This window comes from Hyperoodon ampullatus (genome assembly GCF_949752795.1).
Source record: "Hyperoodon ampullatus genome assembly, chromosome: 4".
Lineage (NCBI taxonomy): Eukaryota > Metazoa > Chordata > Mammalia > Artiodactyla > Ziphiidae > Hyperoodon > Hyperoodon ampullatus.
In genome coordinates, this window is record NC_136917.1 from 122,273,449 (window position 1) to 122,296,481 (window position 23,033).

The 23,033-nt window shown below is 41.8% G+C and overlaps 1 protein-coding gene across 1 annotated transcript; it reads left to right on the top strand.

Annotated features, from left to right (window-relative positions):
* Positions 1 to 7,083: 7,083 nt before the first annotated feature.
* Positions 7,084 to 22,560, top strand: CD180 (CD180 molecule; the record flags this gene model as incomplete). Its single annotated transcript, XM_079702069.1, has 3 exons — positions 7,084 to 7,173; positions 16,876 to 17,042; positions 20,832 to 22,560. 3 exons carry the CDS (start codon positions 7,084 to 7,086, stop codon positions 22,558 to 22,560), a joined length of 1,986 nt encoding a protein of 661 aa, XP_079558195.1.
* Between the last annotated feature and the right edge of the window lie 473 nt (positions 22,561 to 23,033).

The following is a 23,033-nucleotide window of genomic DNA, read 5'->3' on the forward strand; positions in this document are numbered from 1 at the left end:
GAAGAGTCATCTGAAGATCGCAGACTGAGAGGGCCCAACTGAGAACCTGAGTGCCTGGGACATAGAGCCAGGCAAATTTCCTGCCACATGTCTGGGACTTTGGGATTCTTTCTGCTACAAACAAGGGAATTTCTGGAGAGGCGGTGCTGAGGGGCAAGATCGTGACTGGATCAGAGATCCAGTTAGGAGTCCTGGCTCCTCCACTTTCTGACCTGTGACCTTGTGCATATTCCTAAGCCACTCTGGCCTCAGTTTACTCACCTATAAATCTGGGATAGCAAAAGGAATCACTTCAACAAGCTGTTCTGAAGATTTATGAGATCATGCACATCAAGTGCTTATGAGAGAACCAGGCACATGGTAAGGGTTCCCTGCATACATTTTATTAGTACATTTGGCCCTCTGTATCCACAGGTTCTGCATCGACAGATTCATCCAACCATGGATAGAAAATATTTGGGAAAAAAATTCTAGAAAGTTCCAAAAAGCAAAACTTGAATTTGTCACAAACTAGCAGTTATTTACACAGTATTTACATTGTATTAGGTATTATAAGTAATTTAGAGATGAGTTAAAGTATAGGGAAGGACAAAGTGAGAGAGTGGCATGGACATATATACACTACCAAATGTAAGGTAGATAGCTAGTGGGAAGCAGCCGCATAGCACAGGGAGATCAGCTCGGTGCTTTGTTACCACCTAGAGGGGTGGGATAGGGAGGGTGGGAGGGAGGGAGACGCTAGAGGGAAGAGATATGGGAACATATGTATATGTATAACTGATTCACTTTGTTATAAAGCAGGATCTAACACACCATTGTAAAGCAGTTATACTCCAATAAAGATGTAAAATAATAAAAATAATAAAAATAATAAAGTATAGGGGAGGATGTGTGTAGATTCTTTGAAAACACTATGCCATTTTATATGAGACTTGAGCATCTGTGGATGTTGGTATCCATTGGGGTCCTGGAATCAATACCCCACAGATACTTGGGATGACTGAAGTCTTGTGAATTTTTGTTCCTGGCTTTACTTTGCCATCTGAAGAGGTGCTCCTTAAAAACACAAACCAGCATGAGGGCAAGGGACCAGCCTGGTCACTTGCACATGCTTTATACCAGAAATAATAAATAATTCTTTATAGTCCTTTATGGGTTACCTTTCTTTCACAAGCACTCTTGAGAGGTAAGCAAGGCAGACAGTATTTCTCTTTTACTGAAGTTGAGGCTCTAAGAGGGTAATGACTTGTCCAAGGTCACATCGGTAGCTGTGTCTGAAGATGGAAACCCATAAAAGCTGTTGAACTCCTATCTGCTACAGATCCTACTCATACAAGGAAGTCAAAGCTGCAAATGGAGCAGAGGAATGAACATGCTCCCCTCTGACCACCACCATCCCACCCCCAACAAACACTTCTGGTCATGCCAATGGGACACGCGGAGCATCACCAGGATGAAGGAGGCCATAGCGGTATTTACAGAAATTGCTGCCTACCTCTGCTACTTTAGAAACTCCTTTCCTCCTATGCTTCACTCTAAAGGGCTGTGGGAACTTAATCTAATACTATGCTCACAGGAAGAAGCCTGACAAGAGACAGGATGTGGAAAATGTTCCAGAAGGCCTAAAAGTCAATGGCTTAATAATAATGTGAATAATCTCAACTCTTAGGATGTTAGACTCACGTTATTCGTTTACATTCTTAAAGGAAAAAAGATGGCAGGGTTGGATTAGGTTATTTTAAAGCTTATTTTTAGCTTTAAAATTTTTGACATGAATGGACTACTACTACTAGGACCCCTTTATTTCAGAGTGGAGAGTTTATCTGAGAATCCCAATTCCCAGTCCTGTACCCCCATATCTCACTGCCTGTGAATATCATTAACTTAAAGGTTGAGAGAAAAGCCTTAAGGATGCTTTTAAAATTTCTGCCTTTATAACATACACCAGGTGAAAGAGAAGTTAGTAGATGGCACTTACCGTATGGTTAATTAGAAGTTAAAGCTGGACAAATATTTCATTTTTTAAAATAAATTTATTTATTTATTTTTGGCTGTGTTGGGTCTTCGTTGCTGTGCGCAGGCTTTCTCTAGTTAAGGCGAACGGGGGCTACTCTTCGTTGCGGTGCGCAGGCTTCTCATTGCGGTGGCTTCTCTTGTTGTGGAGCACGGGCTCTAGGCGCACAGGCTTCAGTAGTTGTGGCACTCGGGCTCAGCAGTTGTGGCTCGTGAGCTCTAGAGCGCAGGCTCAGTAGTTGTGGTGCATGGGCTTAGTTGCTCCATGGCATGTGGGATCTTCCCAGACCAGGGCTCAAACCAGTGTCTCCTGCATTGGCAGGTGGATTCTTAACCACTGCACCACCAGGGAAGCCCCAAATATTCTATTATGTTACGCCTATTTCCAGAACCATTTATGTGTAACTGGATGACCACGGAATAGTGAAACCTAGTTTTGGAAATATCCCAAATCAGAGAGATTTAAAATTGTTATAACATGGGCCCCAGGGAATGGATATTTCCAGTATCGATCATCTCGGGAAGAGGGTAAATCCTGGGGCAGGAAATGCAAGGAGGAACCCCCCCGTTTCCCTGGGTACAAAGCCAAGAAGGCTTGGACTCTGAGATGTGAAAAGGGCCGTAGTATTTTTTGTGATGGAGAGGAGCTGGTGATGCCATGGGAAGACACTGTGTCTGCTTTGATGGTGGCAGTGGCAGCAGTGCCATCAATTACAGGGCAGAGAAAGAGCCAGTTCTGGAGCAGCAGGATCAAGACTGGCATCTTGAAGCCGTCAACACAACTGAGTTTGAACTCAAGCATGACATGGGAAGAACCATGTCCCCTCTCCAGGTGGAGGAGGCCTGTTAGCATTGCTTGCTGTGTCTAGCCTGGGGACCTCACAAGAGCCATCAACTGCAAGGCAGCAGTTAAACAGCACGGTAAGCAGGCTTGAGGGCTGTGTTTACATGTGCCCACAAGGTAGCACACCCTCAGATAGAAGTGGGGACAACTTCTGGCCTTTATGGCTCTGAATCTTGTGTCATAATAATTTGGTAAAATAAATAAACAAATATGGAGAAATATAACAATAAAGAGTAAAACTGACTGTAAAATGCATTTGAATATTCAAGTTAAAGTAGCATTTTATATGCAAGTAGATTTAACCACCTGAAGACAGTGGGGAAAGCAGGCGTGACCCAAAAAGCAGAACAAAAACTAAATTGTATGAGAAGAAAAAAAAAAAGGACAGTTTAATACCAACTGGTGCCCATAAGCTAGAACAGAGATTAAACATCTAGTTCTTTGCTAAAGTTGGATCACAAAAGCATATTTTGGTTTGCACACTCTTGGAAGAAAGAAAACAAACTAGCTGTTGGGTCATTGCTAAGAAAAGGCATAAATAGCCAGACAAGGTATCCAAGGACCTCACGTCGCTCCCTAGACTGTAATCACCTTGAAACACAGAAAAGTGAGTTCACAGGTCTCCCAGACATGAAATTGGGGGTTCTATGGAGTCACCCATGGGTGGCAGCTGACCCTAGGGATGAACTGCATGGAAACCTGGTGCAGAACAAGACAGAATACAACAACAACAAAGAATGGTTTGGGGTTTGTATGTAAATATGTAATATAAGGGTCCTTGAACTTTATGAAAACTTCTGGGGTCCACATATCTGTTGTTTCCCCACTGACATGGGTACCAGTCTGTAGAAATAAATGAGTTACCAGTGCCTTTTCTCATCTTCTCCTTTCCCTCTCTGTATCTCTGCAAGACCTAGTCCTTGTAACAGGTAACAGCAGTCCATCCCTAAATGGCACTGTGAATGAATTAAGATTGCAGCAGTCATGATATGATGCCCATAGCTCCAGCCAAACCTCTCTACATTTTATATTTGTGGAAGGGGTAAGACCACCTCCATTAGTAAAGAAAGAGTGATTGTCAACAAAGAGCCAAGGTAACTCTATTTTATTGGCTCAAGCCAATGACTGTTAGATAAGTAAAATGGAAGTCATTGCTTTGAAATAGAATCATGGGATTTTTTTTTTTTTTTTTGCAGTACGCGGGCCTCTCACTGTTGTAGAGCACAGGCTCCAGACGTGCAGGCTCAGCGGCCATGGCTCACAGGCCCAGCCGCTCCGCAGCATGTGGGATCTTCCCGGACTGGAGCATGAACCCGTGTCCCCTGCATCAGCAGGCGGACTCTCAACCACTGCGCCACGAGGGAAGCCCCAATAATGGGATTTTTAGATGAAGAAGTGCCTTATAAATAGTTCAGCTCCATCATTTTGCAGATGAGGAAATTTCGCAGCCACACACAACTAGTTAATGGCAAAGCTAGGAACAGAATTCAACTCAGGGCCTTTCTTGGGAGATTTGGATAATATTCAGATAAAGAGACTGGGACTATAATGCATGAACTTGTGACACAGCTGAAGGAACTAGAGATTTTTAACCTAGAAAGGGGATAGTTCAGGTACATAGTAACCATTTTCAAATACCTTAAGGACTGTCAAGTAGTAAAAGGTCTTGAACTTGTCCTGCTGGCCTGAGGAAACAAGGACAATTGTGGGGAAGTTAGAGAAAGACTTTAGCAGTTGAGCAGAATATAAAACCTTTTAAACGGTCAAAATTTGCCAAAATAATTCATTGGGAGGTAGTAAGCTTTCTGTCACCTGAGGCAGTTCAGGAAAGACTGGAAGATAATGTAGTGTGTATGTTTTGTCCACAAAATGGGTGGGGTAAGAGGTGTGGAGGAGAAAATTCAGGCATGAAAACCATTTGGATGGGGTGACCTTTAAGAGTATGTGATTCTTTACAACCTGGGATCAAATAAGCGTTTCATTTTTGCCTCCAAACTCGACAACTTATCTTCCCATCTGTTTGCAATAGTTTAAATTTTAATCTATTTGATATTTCAGGGTATTATGCCCTGAATATTTGATTTGAATGCTGTGGCAGAAGGTCACTCATATTCATTTATTTTCTTTTACTCTTATACACTTGCAGTGAGTCTTTTGAAGCCATTATGCAAACATATGCAAATCATATGCAGATAGTGTGTCCTCAGAAAAATGACAAAATCTTATGGCCTTAACTGAGCCATCAAACCTGTCTTTAAGAGGGAAAGTAATATGCCTTTTGAATGTCTCTGGGGCAGGAGACAATTTCCTGAGAGTGATATTTACATGAGGTTGGAATTGGTTACTCAGAGGAGTCTTTGCCTCACATTCTTCACATTTATGTAGGACTTTGAGGTTAAGAAAGTATTTTCACGTAAATGATCCCACTGGATCCTCATAATTACCCTGTGATGTTGGCAAAACAGGAATTGGAATTCTTGTTTTATTATTCAGATGGGAAATAGACTCAGAAAAGTCAAATGACTTGCTCAGGTTTGCTCTGTTGGTAAATGATGGGTCTGAGGCTTCAAAGTAGATCTCTTTTCAGTCCAAGAACTCTTCCATGACACTGTGATACGTGTCTTGTTCAAAGCAAGGTGGTTGTCATCAGTCTGGGTTTGCTTGGACAGCGTTTCGCCAAAAGCATCTTTGAAGGTGTTTTGTTGATGATGATGATGGCATTTTAAGGGTGACCAGAAAAGTCTAATTATTTGTAGTAGCCCTAGCACAGTGCCAACTACATAGTTTCTCTAACCACCTCCTGCTTTTTCGCATCTGCTCTGAAATCTCCAGATGAAGAACTTTCTTCACACTGTAACTCTTCAGCTTTTTCAGGAGGCAAAATTCTTTCTTAAACTATCGGGAGTAATAGCACAGTCTCTGCAGTGAGACTGTCTGGATCTGAAGCGCTAATCTACCACTTTCTACTTGTGTGGTCCTGGAGAGGTCATTTATTCCTCTAAGCATCAGTTTCTACATCTATAAAATGGGGGAAATAATAGCACCTCTTTGATAGAGTATATGATAAGGAGATATCTATAAAACAAAAGAAAACCTACTTAGACACATAATATGTGCTCAATAAATGGTAGCTACTATAATTATCCTATTAGTAGTTGTAACACAGTAGTGGTAGTAGTATTATTTTCTCAAGGTATTGTGAACTCTGATGCTAAGAATTGGCTCTTGGAAATGGAATGGGAGGACAGTAATACCAAATAGCTCCTATATGTCAAAGGACTGAACAGACAATGTCTGAGGTAGCCAAATTCAGCCCAGTGAGGAATACATGAACTTTAACTTTCTTTAGTCACTACCATACCTTGCATCATAATGAGGGTAGTTGCAATCCTGTTTCGAAGGTATTTCTAAGAAAAAATAGAACCAAGGCTGGCACCCATAACTCTTCTCTCTCTTAGTCAGACTGCTCTGTATATGGCAGTGGCCTCTACGTCCCTGGGTCACCTTGGGAGGGAACAAGAGGGGATTCCACTCCAACTGCTTTAGCAGGCCTGAATCACGGGGTCAAGGGATGGATTTGTCCTACTCCTGTACCAAGACCAGAAGTGGGTACTGTGAAGGCGGCCAAGGCAGCAGCTCCACTCCCTTTCTGGGATGATCCTGCTCCCTCTTGCCCTAGTTCCCAGCTCCAGCAGGTGCCACTGCAAGGCACCTTCCCTCTGCCCCCCACAGAGGGCTCTGCCCTTCCAGTGTGCCCCAGCACCTCTCGCGTTCATTCACCTAGGCCAGCTAACAAGGTGGCCTCCTCCGTGAGGACAGACTTCTGCTCCCACAACCTCTCCGATGGAAAGGGACCAGAAGCTGTTGGAGCTGGCCAAACCGCTGAAGCTCGCCTAGGGTCACTAGGAACCATGACCCTGAGAGTCCATGTGACCAGCGAAAAGGAACTGCACAACTGATTCATGTTGGCCAGGAAATGCACTGGGCCATTCTGAGGCTGGGTGCTCAGCTATTTTTGGCAAGAATGGGTACTATGCAGAAAGGACTTCCCCTTTTTTGCAGCAAAAAGCCACCAAATGCTGAGCAGTCAACAGCATTTCTTGTTCTCAGATTACCCTTCTGAGCACTCTCTGGCTGCCAGATTATCGAGGCCATCATAGCTTGATTCGATTTCTCAGCTCCAGGCATTAGCTAACCCTACCAAGCTTGGTTGCCTCGGTCCTGTGATGGCTCCCCGTGTCGGCTGCTTCGTGTTGGCGGTGCTGATTTCGGCCAGCTGTAAAGTCATCACCTCCTCAAATCCAATGTGCACTGAGGTGAGTCCAAACTATTTGTCTTTGTCCAGATTAAACCACCTGGAAATGTTGAGATTCAGCGTGCAGTCCTATCTGAGCCTTAAAAGGGCAACGAGGTGTGTAGGAGTTTTTCTTTACAGTGAAAAAGGAACCAAAGAGCTCAGCCGGGGAGATGATCTCACAGGTCCATAGTAGGAAGAAGTGAGAGTTGTTTTCCTCTGCAAACAATTTCTCCCAAATAATCCCAGTTGGGACATAAGATGTCAACAGGGTCCCAGTGCAAAGAGCAGACCTCCAAACCTGCTCCCTAGCATGGCGGAGCGTTTGTCCAACCTCCCAGCACATGGCCACTTCCCCAAAGAGTCCTTCAGTTTCCTGGCATTCAGGACGGAGACTAGTAAAGACCACCTGTGCCAGGCTTTAGAGCATATAAAGATCACTCTGAATGAGTCTGGCTTTCTCCTCGAGTTGGACAGCCCTCCATCTGTTTCACTAACCCCCAGGAGAAACATCTGAGCATAGAGCCAAGTTGCACCTTCTGTTTTGGACCACAACAGTATTTATCAACCTGTGGGAAGTTCTTTGGGAGGGTGGTGAGAGAGAGAAAGGAGAAGGGCTCATTCTCTTGCCATCCTCCTCCCATTACCTCTGATTCCAGCAGGTATCCAGCACCATGTGGCCTGTCGGACAAGTGCTGTAAACAGGAAGGACCATCAGTCTTGGTGGCTGAGTGGGCTGCTTTCCTAGGTTGGGGCTGAATGATGAAAAAGAGGCAGGAGTAGCAGGATGGAGAAAAGCAGTGCATAGGAGCCAGGGTTAGGAGAATAAGGAGAGCGGGGCAAGGACCCACCAGACAAGAGCAAGAATCAAAGCTAGGACTCGAATAACGGAACCTTGTTAGTCTGGTATTGGGATGGAATTAGGATGCACGCTCAGACCAAAAGGAGGTACGATGCCCAGGGGAAATTTCTCAGTCTGCTATAACAAAGTACCACAGACCAGGGGACTCCAACAACAGAAACTTACTTTTGTACAATTCTGGAGTCTGGAAGTCCAAGATCAAGGTGTTGGCAAGGTTGGCTTCTTCTGAGGCCACTCTCCTTGGCTAGTTGATGGCCTTCCTCTCCCTATGTCTTCACATCATTTCCCCTTTCTATGCATCTGTGTCCAAATTTATTGTTCTTATAAAGACACCAGTCATATTGGATTGGATTAGGGCCTACCCTAATGACCTCACTTTAACTTAATTACCTCTTTGAAGAGTCTATCTCCAAATAAAGTCTCATTCTGAGGTACCGATGTTAAGACTTCAGCATATGAATTTGGGGGAGACACAATTCAGCCCACAACAGAAGGGGGCAAGTAAAAGGTTTTTATCAGCTCCAGAAGGCTGTATCCTCATAATTCAGGTTGAAAAATCAACTGCACAGAGGCCTGTAGGTAACATGTAAGAGGGTAGGAGTGGAGACACCATCTCCTCAGTAATCAGGCAGGGTAGGCCATCCACCTTCTAGCAACATCCTCAGATGGGATAATATTACCATTAAATTCCAGCTCATTGGGAACCAGTCCATGTTAAACATCCTACTCTTAAGTCTACCAGTTCACTTTTTAAATCCCCACATTGCAGCAAAGTCTGTGCAGCCTTTCTGAAGCCCACAAGGGCCCTCACTGCTGGGAGATTTTGGAAATCCCTGAAAATATTGGACCAGTCTAGATTCCTATTGAAGACATCAGGCCCTAGAGTCACCAGTTGCTTTTTGCAAATGGTACCTGCTTTAGCAGAGGGAAGGAGAAAGAGGCAGGAAGAGCTAGTCCTTTTGTTGCCTATTCAGAGGACTTCCATGCCATTCAGGTGGCAGGAGTGATACTGAGCATCCCAGGACCTCCAGACCTGGCCTATGCTACAGTGAGAGATTTCCTTTTTGGAGAAGTCAGGTGAGACTGAAACCTTCCAATATCACATCCTCCCTGCAGCCATCCCTCTGAAAGGACTCTGATTTTAAATGCCTTGGGACCTATTCAATTAATACTGGGTCTATATTTTCCTTTACCTCTTCCATCATGTTTGAGTTCATGATAGCAGGATTCTAAGACTATTTATAGAGCCCTCACTTCTATGTCAATACTGGGGAGGGAACTGGGAGATACGACTTTTTCCTGAAGGTAAGGACCGTCTAGGCTTCAGAAAAGTGAGATAAAGTAGAAGTGGTAGGAGAGGAAGCTTTTGATTTAATGGTTTGGCCCTTTTTCAGGTGAAATTCACTCCAGCTTGCCCACTCCTTTCTCTTGTTTTCCTTTCCTCATTCATTCTTCCTCTTCAGTTTCAGCAAAATTAACACATACTGTATATATGTTCATGTGACCACCATGAATTTATCAGGCCCTATCCTGAAAACAAGGGTTTGGTTTTGTTTTGAGTTCAGTAAATTTTTTATTGAAGTAAAATATACATACAGAAAAGCTCACCAATCCTAAGTGTAGAGCTCAATGAGTTCTCACCAAGTGAACACATCCATGTGAGCAGCACAGAGATCAAGAAACAGAACTTTCTCAGCACCTCAGGAGCCCTCTCATGTCTCCTCCCGGTCACTAGCCCCCAAGACCATCCAGTACTCTCACTTATATCACCCAAAATTGACTTTGCCTCTTTTTGAATCTTGTGTACATGAGACCATACAGTGTGTACTCTTCTGTGTCTGGCTGCTTCCACTCAATATCAAACACGTGATATTTATATATGATGTTGTGTGCAGCCATCATGTGCTCCATTAATCACTGAATGGTATTCTGTTTTATTAGTGAAACTATTTATTTATACATTCTACTGTTAGTGGACATTTGCACTGTTTTCAATTTTTTGCCTATTATGAATGTTGCTGCTTTGGATATTCTTACCTAGGTCTTTAGTAAACAAATATTTATTAGGTGTATAATAGGGAGTAGATGTATTTACACATATGTTAAACACATATGTTTAACTTCAGTAAATATTGCCAGACAGTTTTTCAATGGGTTGGTACCCATTTATTCTCACCAGCAATGGATATGAGTTCTGATTGCCCTACAGCCTCACTAACATTTGCTATGTTTGTTTAAGAACATTAGCTCTTCTGATGGATAGGGGTATTTCACCGGGATTTTTTATTTTCCTGATAAATAATTAAATTGAGTATATTTATGTATCCTTGTGTGTGTTTGTGTGTGTGTGTGTGTGTGTGTGTGTAAGTGCCTATTTCAAGTCTTTGGCCCATTTTCTCTTACGTTGTCTGTATTTTGTTTTTTGTTTTTTGTTTTTGTAGTGGTTCTTCATGTATTCTGGATACAGGCTCTTTATCACATTACAAATATATTCTCCCACTCTGTGGCTTGCCTTTTTACTCTCCTGACATTTTTTGATGAACAAAAACCTTTTATTTTAATATTGCTTGATTTATCATTGTTCCTTTATTTATTTTCAGTGCATATCTGTTCTGTTTAAGAAATTTTTGCCGGGACTTCCCTGGTGGCGCAGTGGTTGGGGGTCTGCCTGCCAATGCAGGGGATGTGGGATCGATCCCTGGTTCAGGAGGGTCCCACATGCCGCGGAGCGACTGGGCCCTCATACCGCAGCTACTGAGCCTGTGCTCTAGAGCCCGCGAGCCACAACTACTGAGCCCATGCGCGGCAACTGATGGGGCCCGCCCGCCTGGAGCCCGTGCTCCACAACGGGAGAGACCACAGCAGTGAGAGGCCCACACACAGCAGTGGAGACTCAGTGCAGCCTAAATAAATAGATAGATAGATAGATGATAGATAAATAACTTAAAAAAAAAGAAATTTTTGCCAACGCAAGGCCATGGAGATATTAACCTATGTTTTCTTCTGGAAGTTTTATCATTCGGTATTTATTTCTAAGTTTCACATGTAAATTTACAGTCCATCTGGAATTGCTTTTTGCCTATGATGTGAGGTAGGAGTCAGGATGAATTTTTTAATAAAACTTTTTGTTTGAATAAAATGTCAAACCTTGACAAATTCTAAAATATTCTAAAAATATTATAACGAACACTCGTAAATACTCCACATAGAACCTTCCATGATTAAATGCTCTGTGTGTGTATTCATGTAGGTATGTGTATCATAAGTAACAAAATTAGATCTATGACCAGGTTTTTGGAGGCTGACCAATATGCAAAGAGTAGCTGGAATTCAGTGTTCTGTGATTTAGACTCAGGTAACATTTTAGATGTGCCCTTGAATAATTGCTTGGGAGTGTAGGCATGCCTCCTCATTTCAAATGGGCTCATCTTGACTATTCTGTCCCCTTAAAACCACGGTAGGAGAGAGTCTTTTGGGTCTAGGTATGGGGAGAGTGTTTAAGTAGAGCTCTGTTTTAAGAGAACTCCAAATTCATGGATACAAGGGCTTCCCAATAGCTCTAGACGATGACAATGATGTTTTGATGATCCAGGGAAATGCTAACTTTTCTTGTGAGAGTGACGTACATTACCTCATTAATCCTCAGAGTTGGTCTGCCAACAGGGGTTATTATCCTCGATCTACAGCTGGGCAAAAAAGGAGGCTCAGAGAACACAGCTTGGTAGTTGAGAGCTGAGATTTGAACCTGGGCAGTCTGCCTCAAGACACACAGAAAAAGAACCACTTATAATTGGAGTGCCCTTTGCCTGGAGGAGTTAAGACTGACAACAAAGTTTTAGGTCTGTGACCTCTTGGGAGTGTTTTGTTTTATTTTCAGAGAGTAATTATTACTCTGTGATTTGGCTCAGTCAAATTGCTATCTCTGGATAGAGGAGTGATCACCGAGGGAGGGCTGGGGTTCAGTGTCCCAGACTCCTCGTGCCTGGCGGAGCTGGCTGCTGTGGGTACCAAGTGCAGAGGAGACATCCCAACAAGTGGGATCAGCACTTGCGTGAAACTCAGAGAATTTGAAATCAGAAAATGATCTCAGCACTTGTGAGGAGAGAAAATATTGTGGAATGGCAGGGGGTTAGAGATGCAGCAGAAAGAAGCAAAATAAGATCCTGATTGAAAAAATGCAAATGAATACCTGGAGGGAAAAGGGATTGCAGACACAGATGTAGCACTTGGGAGTCCTGCTCTGTGTAAAGGCACAGCTCTGAGGCGGAGCTGGAGATGAACTGACCAGCACAGGTCTCAGTGCAAATGCCCATGATATGGATTAGGGACGGGCATGGGGCAGTTGTCCTGAATACCAACTGGCTTTGTCTCAGCCCTGCTGGCTGCCTAAGTTCACATCCAGAAGGGTCCTGTCTACGATGGAATGGCCAAAGCAGAGGAATGAGAAAGGGACTTTGGAAACTGACCCTAGACTGAGGTCTAGTGATGAATCTGGGTCTATAAGAAGTGGTCATGTGGGGCTCAGAGAAACCACAGGAGCTGCAAAAGCGGTGGTGGGTGTCTGCCTAGAAAAGCAACTGAACCCGTGGTCCTCACAGCTGGCCCAGCCCTGGGCAAAATGGCAGTGGCTACACAGTCAGGACCCAGCAATCCTCTTTTACACCCTGTCCTTTCCTGATCTGTTGTATTATCATTCTGCTGCCTGGGAATCCTGTGCTATGCTATCAGAACTCACCCCTAGAAAGTTTTGCTGTGAAAACTGACAGTGAATAAGATACAATCTCACTGACATAGTTCTATGAACAATGTATAACCTGAATCAAATCATGAGGAAACATACAAACCCCAAAGGAGTAACATTCTGCAAACTACGAGCCTGGATTCTTAAAAAAATTAATCAATGCCAGGAGAGACCAGGAAAGGCTGAAGAATCATTTCAGATTACGGGAGACAAAAGAGATGTGGAAATGAGATGCAGTGATTGTATGGGAGTGTGGCTGTGAAAGCCCTGGCAGAAGAGCCCAGAACAGTCTCTGAAATGTGTTTGGTTTTCAAATTTTCTTATGAGCTGCAGTTCTTGTCATTTGCGTCTTTCTTTAGGAATCAAGGGCAGATAGTTCATTGCAGTTTATGTAACTAGAGATTATTGAGTGTTACGACCCAGGCTCGTGGTGGTGGACTTCTCAGTACTCCTGGGAAGTGTTATGCACTGGTTCTTGGGTTTTCACTAGGTTGAAACTGAGCTATTCCTTTCCATTTGCTAGGCGCTCCCTCAGGCCACTGGCTCAGGAGAGCTAGTGCTCCATTCCAACTTTGGGAATCACATTAATGCAGTGAAGTGCTTAGTAAAGCATACAATTTAGTTGTCACGGGCACATTATATTCTGGAAAAGGAGGGAATTGCCAACGTCGAGCCTTTTGCTAAAGGACCAGAATAGAGAGAGATGAGTTGAGAAAAGGCCCCCTTTCTCCACGTATATATGACATCAGCTATGCCAGTGGAGACCAGAAAAGAAAAATGTCTCCTCAAAGCTAATCCAGACCTTAGCAGCTGCACATACATCTCTCTAGGTCTTCCATGTTCCGGGGGACCAAAGAGGGGTCTAGCAGCATGTGTTTTCCCCCACCAGTCAATCAAGTATGTTTTAAATGCAAAGTGTGCATTTCAAGGGCATTATGTAGATTTGTGGCCGTGCCTGAAGGGCTTTGGGTCTATGAAATAATTATGGATTACAAGAAAATATAAATATGGCAATTTCATCAGTGACTTTCTTAATACTGTCACAATATAGAAGAAAACCAGTGATTTCCTGTAAATGAGCATGCTCACTGTACCTACAAAAAAGCGCCCAACTAAGCAAAAGTGGAGTGAATAAAGGAAAAAGCAGTTAAATTAGCAACACCTCTAAAATGTCACACTTCAGAGCAAAGGTGGATGTGTGCCATCTTCTGTTTCTAACTAAGCAGACCTGTTTGCAACTCAGGATGAGGACAGCTGCTGATTTAGACTTCCATGGGGCAGGTCTTTCCCAGTCCAGGGCAGTCTCAATGGGGCGTCTAGTGAGACCACTCTAGTGAGACCACAGAGAAAGCAGGGCCTGAAAGGTTGGATGAAATCACATGGAGCCTGAGATGAGCTGAGAGATGGCCTATGGTTCTGGGATGTCTTTCTTCTTTGTATCCCCAAGTGTACTTTTTCTTGGAGATCATTTCTTTCTTTCCCTGGAGCCTCCCCATGCAAAATATACCCCAACAGACCTTCATACCTGCCCCACTATCCTTTAACCTAAGGCATCATCCAGATAAATTATGAGCCCACAATTCTATAGGCTTCTAACTAACCCCTTCCCATTTTTACCTAGTTAGTCCAAGATCTATAACTTGAGTTTGCACTTCTAGCAAGCAGTAAACAACCAACGTCAGAACACTTGACTCTCCTGGGGACCCAGAATGAGGAAGTCCTCTGAATTTATGTGCAGGGCTGTGCCCAAATGTTAGGTCTGGTATCAGCAGCCTACAGTTCCAGAGATTTAAAACTCAGTCATTCTTCAAGATTACAAGACCTATGACCTAAGATCTGTGCCATGCTACTAGTTCTTTTTTAAAAAGATTGTATTAAGAAAATTTCTAAATATGTACAAAAGCACTTAGTTACGGGGAACTTTGCATGCATCACTCCACATTCAACAACCATCAACGTTTTGCCTACTAATTTCTGCTATCGACTCCTTCCTTTCTTGCCAAAGTATTTTAAAGCAAATCCCAAGCATCATGTCATTTTGCCTCTAAATCCTTCAAAATGCAACTCAAAATAAGAACATTTCTCCTACATAACGGCAAGGTCATTATCATTAACAAAATTCACAGTTTCTTAGTATTCTCTAATATCCTGTCCTCATTCAAAGTTCCCTGATTAAATGTCTTTTCCCAAATGCTTTATTTGAATCACCATCTAAAGAAGGGCTACTCTATGTCATATGATCCAGAAATCCCACTCCTGGGCATATATACAGACAAAACTATAATTCGAAAAGACACCTGCACTCCAATATTCATTGCAGCACTATTTACAATAGCCAAGACATGGAAGCAACATAAATGTCCATCAACAGATGAATGGATAAAGAAGATGTAGTACATATATATACAATGAAATACTACTCAGCCATAAAAAAGAACGAAATAATTCCATTTGCAGAAACATGGATGGACCCTAGAGGTTATCATACTAAGTAGGTCATAAAGAAGAAGACGAATACCATTGATTTCACTTATACATGGAATCTAGAATACATCACAAATGAACTTATTTACAAAACAGAAACAGACTCACAGACATAGAGAATAGACTTGTGGTTGCCAAGAGAGTGGCGGTGAGGGAGGATTAGAGTGGGAGTTTGAGATTAGCCAATGCAAACTATTATATATAAAACAGATAAACAACAAGGTCCTACTGTATAGCACAGGGAACTATATTCAATACCCTGTGATAAACCATAATGGAAAAGAATATGAAAAAGAATATATATATAAAATATATATACACACATACATATATGTATAACTGAATCACTTTGATGTACACCAGAAACTAACATGACATTGTAAGTCAACTATACTTCAATAAAAAATTTAGAAAAGAAGGGCTCTTCTATTATCTGTTGGTTATGTCTCTGAAGTAGCTTTTGTATGTGTCTCTTTTTATAAGAGCAGCCTCCTCTCTCATCTCACCCCCTTGCTCTCCACTTCTGCTAAACATCATTCACATTTTGATAAAACGAAGTCAGTCATGCTATGGAATGCTCCACCTTCTGCCTTTGGCTGACTGCTACCTTGTGGTGTTGTTTACCTGAAATCCCCCAAATCACTTATAGACTGAAATTTAGGCCTAAAGTCTTGATTGGATTTAAGCTTAAACTTTTTTTTTTTTTTTTTTTTTTGCGGTACGCAGGCCCCTCACTGTTGTGGCCTCTCCCGTTGCGGAGCACAGGCTCAGGACGCGCAGGCTCAGTGCCCATGGCTCATGGGCCCAGTCGCTCTGCGTCACGTGGGGTCTTCCCGGACCGGGGCACGAACCCGTGTCCCCTGCATCGGCAGGCGGACTCTCAACCACGGCGCCACCAGGGAAGCCCAAGGTTAAACTTTTTTTGGCAATACTTCATAGGTGGTCCTGTGTACTTCATACTGCATCACATCACAAAGTATGTAATATCTGATCGTATTCTTTTCTCGAAGCTAACCTAGAGTTGATTTGTTTGTTCCAAAGTGAAAGAAAACATTTCCATGCATCCAAAATCAAAACTATAAAATTGCACTCAGAGAAGGCTTGTTTTCATCCCCGCTCCTCCATCTGGTTCCTTCCTTTCCCTTAAATATAACCAGTTTGCTGTTTTCCCCCATGGTTTCTTCTTGTAAATGTAAGAAAATACACACATACCTTCCTTACACAAAAGGTAGCATACTGTATACCATATACCATATACAATATATATTAATAGACGTTCTGCACCTTGCTTTTTTCACCTTACAATAAACCTGTATATCACTCCATCATCAGTTTATGGAGATCGTGCTTATCCTTTTTTCAGCTACACCGGGTTCTATTCAGTGAATATACCATATTTTGTTCAAGTGGTCCTATATGGATGGATAATCTGATTATTGCCAATCTTTTGCTATTGTAAAAAATACTAAAATGAATAATGTTATGCATAAGTCATTTTGTGTTTTTCCAAGTATTATACTGGTGAAGATTCCTAGAAGTAAGACTGCTGCTCAAAGGATAAAACATGTAATTCTGCTAGATAGTCAACCATATACCATATACTGTCTGATATTAACTTACATTGTTTCTCTCATCAGAAAGAAGACAACAAGACATATAACTGTGAAAATTTAGGTCTCAGAGAAATTCCTGACACTCTACCAAATACAACAGAATTTTTGGAATTCGGCTTTAACTTCTTGCCTACAATTCAAAATATAACCTTCAGCAGGCTCATAAATCTTATCTTTTTGGATCTGACCAGGTATGTATCTGAGTTCTTTGCGTGTGCTTGATGTTTTACTTAGGTCAAAACACAACTTGCGTTCAAATTGTTTCCACGACGTTCTTTTGGGGCACGGGGACAACATGCTTATTCTGCATGTTTACCCTTTCCCATGAAATATTTTTATACAGGTAAAATATAATTTAAATAAACACCCATCAGTGGAGAGGAAAGTGGCTTGTTCTCAAACTAGATTGTGTCAGCAGTGCTGTTTATGAAGTTCTAAGGAATATCAATAACAAAACTGAAAATAAATCTACTAAATCAGATGCCACATCATACTATATTTTAGCATAGTTGACTATTAATGGGTGTGACATTTTAAGAAAAAAATTAGAGGAGAAATACATGCCATCTACTAATTTTTTCCTGAAACTTGGTAAAAAAAGAGTTCCATTATTTGGTTTCAGAGGCAGAATTAGGATTCTAAATGCTGAACCAGTGCTTGTGAACCAGCAGGCAGAAGTATCATAAGAAAATAAGGGAAGAGAGTGAAAGGGAAATGCAGCTGGGGTGTGTGTGTGTGTGTGTGTGTGTGTGTGTGTGTGTGTGTGTGTAATGGGGGGAAGGGCTCCGTATGTGGATGAGGTCTGCATCCCTTGCAGCAGCTCTACTTCTTCTACTTTGGTCCTTCAACTTAAGCTTCTAAAGAGCAGGAGAGTATTCACATACATAGAACTGTACGTTCACATCTGCATAACCACCACTGGGAGGTAGGTATGGAACATACTGCCATCCCACTCATGTTAGATAGGAAAACAGAGGTTAAGGAGATTTTATGAGCTTGCTTAAGGTCACACGGGAAGGAAACTGGGACTCTGCTCTCCTGACTCCCAGTCCAGAGTCCCCCAAATAACCCTAGGCTACCTCCCAGCCAAGATTCCGTTAGATACAATTGAGAGAAAGCCTTGCCCTTTCAGATCTTTCTGTTACCTACCTAGTTTTGCCACAAAGAAATTTACTTTCCCTCTCCTTTATCATTTCTCATTTTCAGATGAGATGAGTTTGATCACATTTTTAAGAAGTGTTGGGCCAGGATAACTTTTGTAGCTGAAGGACTTTTAGTTTCCTCTACTGCTATTTTGAAAGAGTGATAACAATAGGACCTCATACTTTCTAAAATCCTCCGCCTCTGCTCGCCTCCCCAGCTGTTATCTGGCTACAAATGAGGCACTGTTTTTATTACTTAACACAGTCGTGGTTTCTTTAGCTTTACCAACTTGCTTTCTATCCCCTTTTCTCATTCCTCTGTCTTGCTTTTCAGACCTTCCTCTCTGGAATGATTTTCCTTTCTCCTAAAGCACCTCCTTAGACATTTCTTTAGTGAGTGTCTGTTAGCAGTCAACTCCCTCATTTTTGTTTTTCTGAAGATATCTTTATTTCACTCTGATTCTTGAAAGATAGCATTTTCTGGCATATGATTCTAGGTGGACAGTTGTTTTTTTCTCGGCCCTTTGAGGCTATCATTCCAGTATCCTACTGTTGCTTTTGGGAGGTCATCTATCTGTCTAGCTGTTGTTTGCATGTTGGCAATCTGTCTTTTCTTCTCTGGACATTTCCAATATCTTTGCTTTGTCCTTGGAATTCTGTAATATCACAATGATGCACTGTGTAGATCATCAGGCTCCTTGAATCTGAGATTGGCGTCTTTCATCAATTCTAAAATATTCTAGCCACTATCAATTTGAACTCCGGTTTGCCCCCATTCACTCCTGTATCTCCTTTGGATCTCTGATGAGACTTATATTGCATCCTCTTATCTGTCCTTTATATATCTTAGTCTCTCTTTCTTGTTTTCCAATTCTTTGTGTTTTGGACTACATTCTAGGTAATTTTCTCATATTTACTCCTAGTCCATTAATATCCTCTTCAGCTGTGTTTAATCTCCTGTATAAACGATCCATTGGCTTATAATTTCAATTATTAACTTCTCCCATTTCAATAAGTTTCACTGATTTTTCATTTTACAAATATATGAGATCAGTTTTAATATTTTTTCCTTCATCATACTTTTGGTTCTTGGTGTTACCTTTAAACATATCAAACATATGTTTGACAAAAGCATATTTATTATATGTTCTGATAATATTCAATACATATCAGCTCTATAATATATTCTTTATATATCATATATATATATATGATATATATATATACATACACATTATCAGATATATCTGATAACTCTGGCATCTGCTACCTTTTTTAATCTGATTCTGTAGAACTTTTTTTTTTGGCTGACTTAAGCTAATGTGTTTTCCTTATGTGTTTAGTGAATTTTATTTTGAGCTCATTTATCATGTGGAACTTTGTGCAAATCTTTGCTTAAAATGTTTTCCTGGAACTAGATAACACCAATGAATTATTAATATTTTTATGTGTGACAATGGCATCATGGCTATAGAAAATAAGCCTATTTTTTTGGAGATGCATACTGAAATATGTATGGACACCTAGGATTTGACATAAAATAATTTAGGAGAGAGAAGTAGGTATAGATGAAGAAAAGAAGCATATATGGCAAAATTGTGAGAATTGTTGCATTTGTGTGAAAGATATATGGAAGTTCATCGTACTATTCTCTTTACTTTTATGTAAATTTGAAAGTTCTTCTTATAAAAAATTAGTTAAGTACATGACTCCAGAAAAGGTTTCTCTTTACTTCTGCTAGTTACCTGAAGTCACTACCATCTTGGAACTGCTTTAAGCTAACTTTTCCACTTGGGTTTCTTTGGGGAAGTCCACAGAGGTAGCATAAATTCAGGCTACAGTTCTCATAGGTGGAAGCTTCTGGTTAAAGGATCTCAGAGGAGACTTTTCTTGTTGTTCTTGTTGTTGCTGTTCTACCCAGAGCCAAGGCCAAGACAAAAGCATATCCTAAAGGTCTCCCTTTGTGAGTTTTCTTTTTTAAGGTCACCCATTGAAAGGATCCTTTGAGGGTCTTGGTAGTTTGCAGGTTTTGATAAGACCTCCTATCCTGTCCCCAAGTTTGTCTCCTGACACTGGTCCATGTGGCTCATTAACACCCAGGCTCTAGGCCACTAGGGATTGGCAAATATTGACAGACATGACAAAACTAGCTACAGAACTCCCTTGGTTCTATGGATTCAAGCTTCCCTTTGAAAATGCATTTCTAAGTAATTCCTTTACTGACCTTCAGGGGAGGTGTGTGTGTGTGTGTGTGTGTGTGTGTGTGTGTGTGTGTATAATCCAATATTTTTAGGTGTAATATCAGGATGGGTTTCTCTGAACCTCTAGTGTTCCATATTTCTATGGGGCATTTTCATGTATACCATTTGAATCACAACCATTCTACAAAGTAATCATTGTTGTTATAATTTAGAGAAGAAAAAACTGAGGTTGAAAAAAGTTGTGACTTGCCCAGGATGACACAGATTCATACTTTACATAGCATATGTTATATATTATGCAGTATATAAGACATATTTTATATCACTTATAATAGTAAATAATAGTTTGATTTTGCCTACAATCAAACCACTAAACTGTTCCAAACACAAACCTCTGAGAGTTCAATCTAAAATATCTGGAAAAAAATTCTAAATCAGAGTGTTCAGATCTGAAGCTAGTCATTAACTCAACAGGCCATCTGTGGGTGCTGAAGAAAGTTTATTATGTTTTACTTTGAATAATAATGTACACTGTTTTTACTATACACAAAAGATGGCTTTGTTACTATAGGTCACTGTGACAGCATTTTTTTCTTTTCCCTAATTAATTCTTATTAAATACTATTATCTTTTTAAGGTGCCAGATTAACTGGGTACATGAAGATACTTTTCAAAACCATCATCAACTGAATAGCATTGTGTTAACTGGAAATCCCCTGATATTCATGGCAGAAACATCACTTACCGGGCCCAAGTTGCTGAAGCATCTTTTCTTAACCCAAACAGGAATATCCAATCTTGAGTTTATCCCAGTGCACAACCTGGAAAACCTGGAAAGTTTGTATCTTGGAGGCAACCATATTTCCTCCATTAATCTCCCAGAAAACTTCCCAACACGGAATCTGAAAGTCCTGGATTTTCAGAATAATGCTATACACTACATCTCTAGTAAAGACATAAATGCTCTGGAACAGGCCACGAACCTAAGCCTTAACTTCAATGGCAATGACATTAAAGGCATTGAGCCTGGGGCTTTCAATTCAAAAATCTTTCAAAGTTTGAAATTTGGAGGGTCTCTCAACTTATCTGTTATACTGAAAGGTCTACAGAACTCTACTATTCAGTCTCTTTGGCTGGGGACATTTGAGGACACGGATGACCAACACCTCACTTCAGCCACATTTGAGGGACTTTGTGACATGGCTGTTGAAAGCATCAACCTACAAAAGCACCATTTTGATGGCTTCTCACCTTCTACATTTCGGTGCTTCACTCGACTCCAGGAGTTGGATCTGACGGCAGCTCACTTGAAAGGATTACCCTCTGGGATTGAGGGTATGAACTCTCTCAAGAAATTAGTTCTCAATGCAAATAGTTTTGACCAATTGTGTCAAATCAATGCTGCCAGTTTCCCATCCCTTACAGACCTCTCTGTCAAAGGCAACATGAAGAAACTTGACCTCGGTGCCAGGTGTTTGGAAAAACTAGCAAATCTTCAGAAACTTGATTTAAGTCACAGTGATATTGAGGCTTCTGACTGTTGCAATCTGCAACTCAAAAACCTGCCCCACTTGCAATACTTAAACCTGAGCTACAATGAGCCCCTTGGTCTCGAGGATCAGGCGTTCAAAGAATGTCCTCGGCTAGAACTACTGGATTTGGCATTTACCCACCTGCTTGTTAAGGCTTCACAAAGTCCTTTCCAAAACCTCCATCTCCTGCGGGTTCTGAATCTCTCTCACTGCCTCCTTGATACCAGCAATCGGCACCTTCTAGAAGGCCTGCTGGATCTCCGGCATCTGAATGTACAAGGGAATCACTTTCAGGATGGGAGCATCTCAAAGACCAACCTACTTCAGACAGTGAGCAGCTTGGAGATTCTGATTTTATCCTCTTGTGATCTCCTCTCCATAGACCAGCAAGCATTCCACGGCCTTGGGAAAATGAGCCACTTAGACTTAAGCCACAACAGCCTGACAGGCGATAGCATGGATGCTCTTAGCCCTCTTAAGGGGATCTACCTCAATCTGGCCGCCAATAACATTCGCATCATCCCATCCCATCTCCTCCCCACCTTGTCTCAGCAGAGCACCATTAATTTAAGTCACAATCCCCTGGACTGCACTTGCTCAAATATCCATTTCATAACATGGTACAAAGAAAACCTGCATAAACTCGAGGGCTCGGAGGAGACCGTGTGTGCAAATCCCCCACCTTTAAGGGGAGTTAAGCTGTCTGATGTCAAACTGTCTTGTGGGATGACGGGTATGGGCATTTTCTTTCTTGTAGTATTTGTATTCTTGCTCGTCATTCTGCTCATTTTTTCAGTTAAATTTCTTCTTAGGTGGAAATACCAGCACATTTAGTGCTGAAGATTTCTAGAGATAGAAAATAAATATGTTTAGCAAAATTGCCCTCAGTAAAGGAACTGTTGTTTGTTAGTGCCCAGACTTTTCAGATGGGTTCCTGGAGCCGGGTAGGGATTCACTGGGCTTTTCTGAGTCCCAGAACTAATAAGTCTCCTGGGAAGGTAAACTGACTAGGGCCAGAGGGCCAGATGCAGCTGTGAGAGACACAGAGCCTTTTCCTCACATGGAAGGTGGCTAGAAGTTGAGGAGAACCCATGGCAGGGAAAGGCCAGGAGAGTGACCTAGTAGGACGCCATCACTTCCATTCATGAGCATCCTTTGAAGCACCTCCCACCTTGACCCGAAAAGGAGGTCATCAACTGCCACAGCTTGGCAGTGCCAAGGACCCCAGCTCCCCAGCTCCCTACCCCACAGCTCGGGCACTGTGCTTGGCTCTGAGTTCTCAGTAATGTAGCCATTTGGGAAACAAG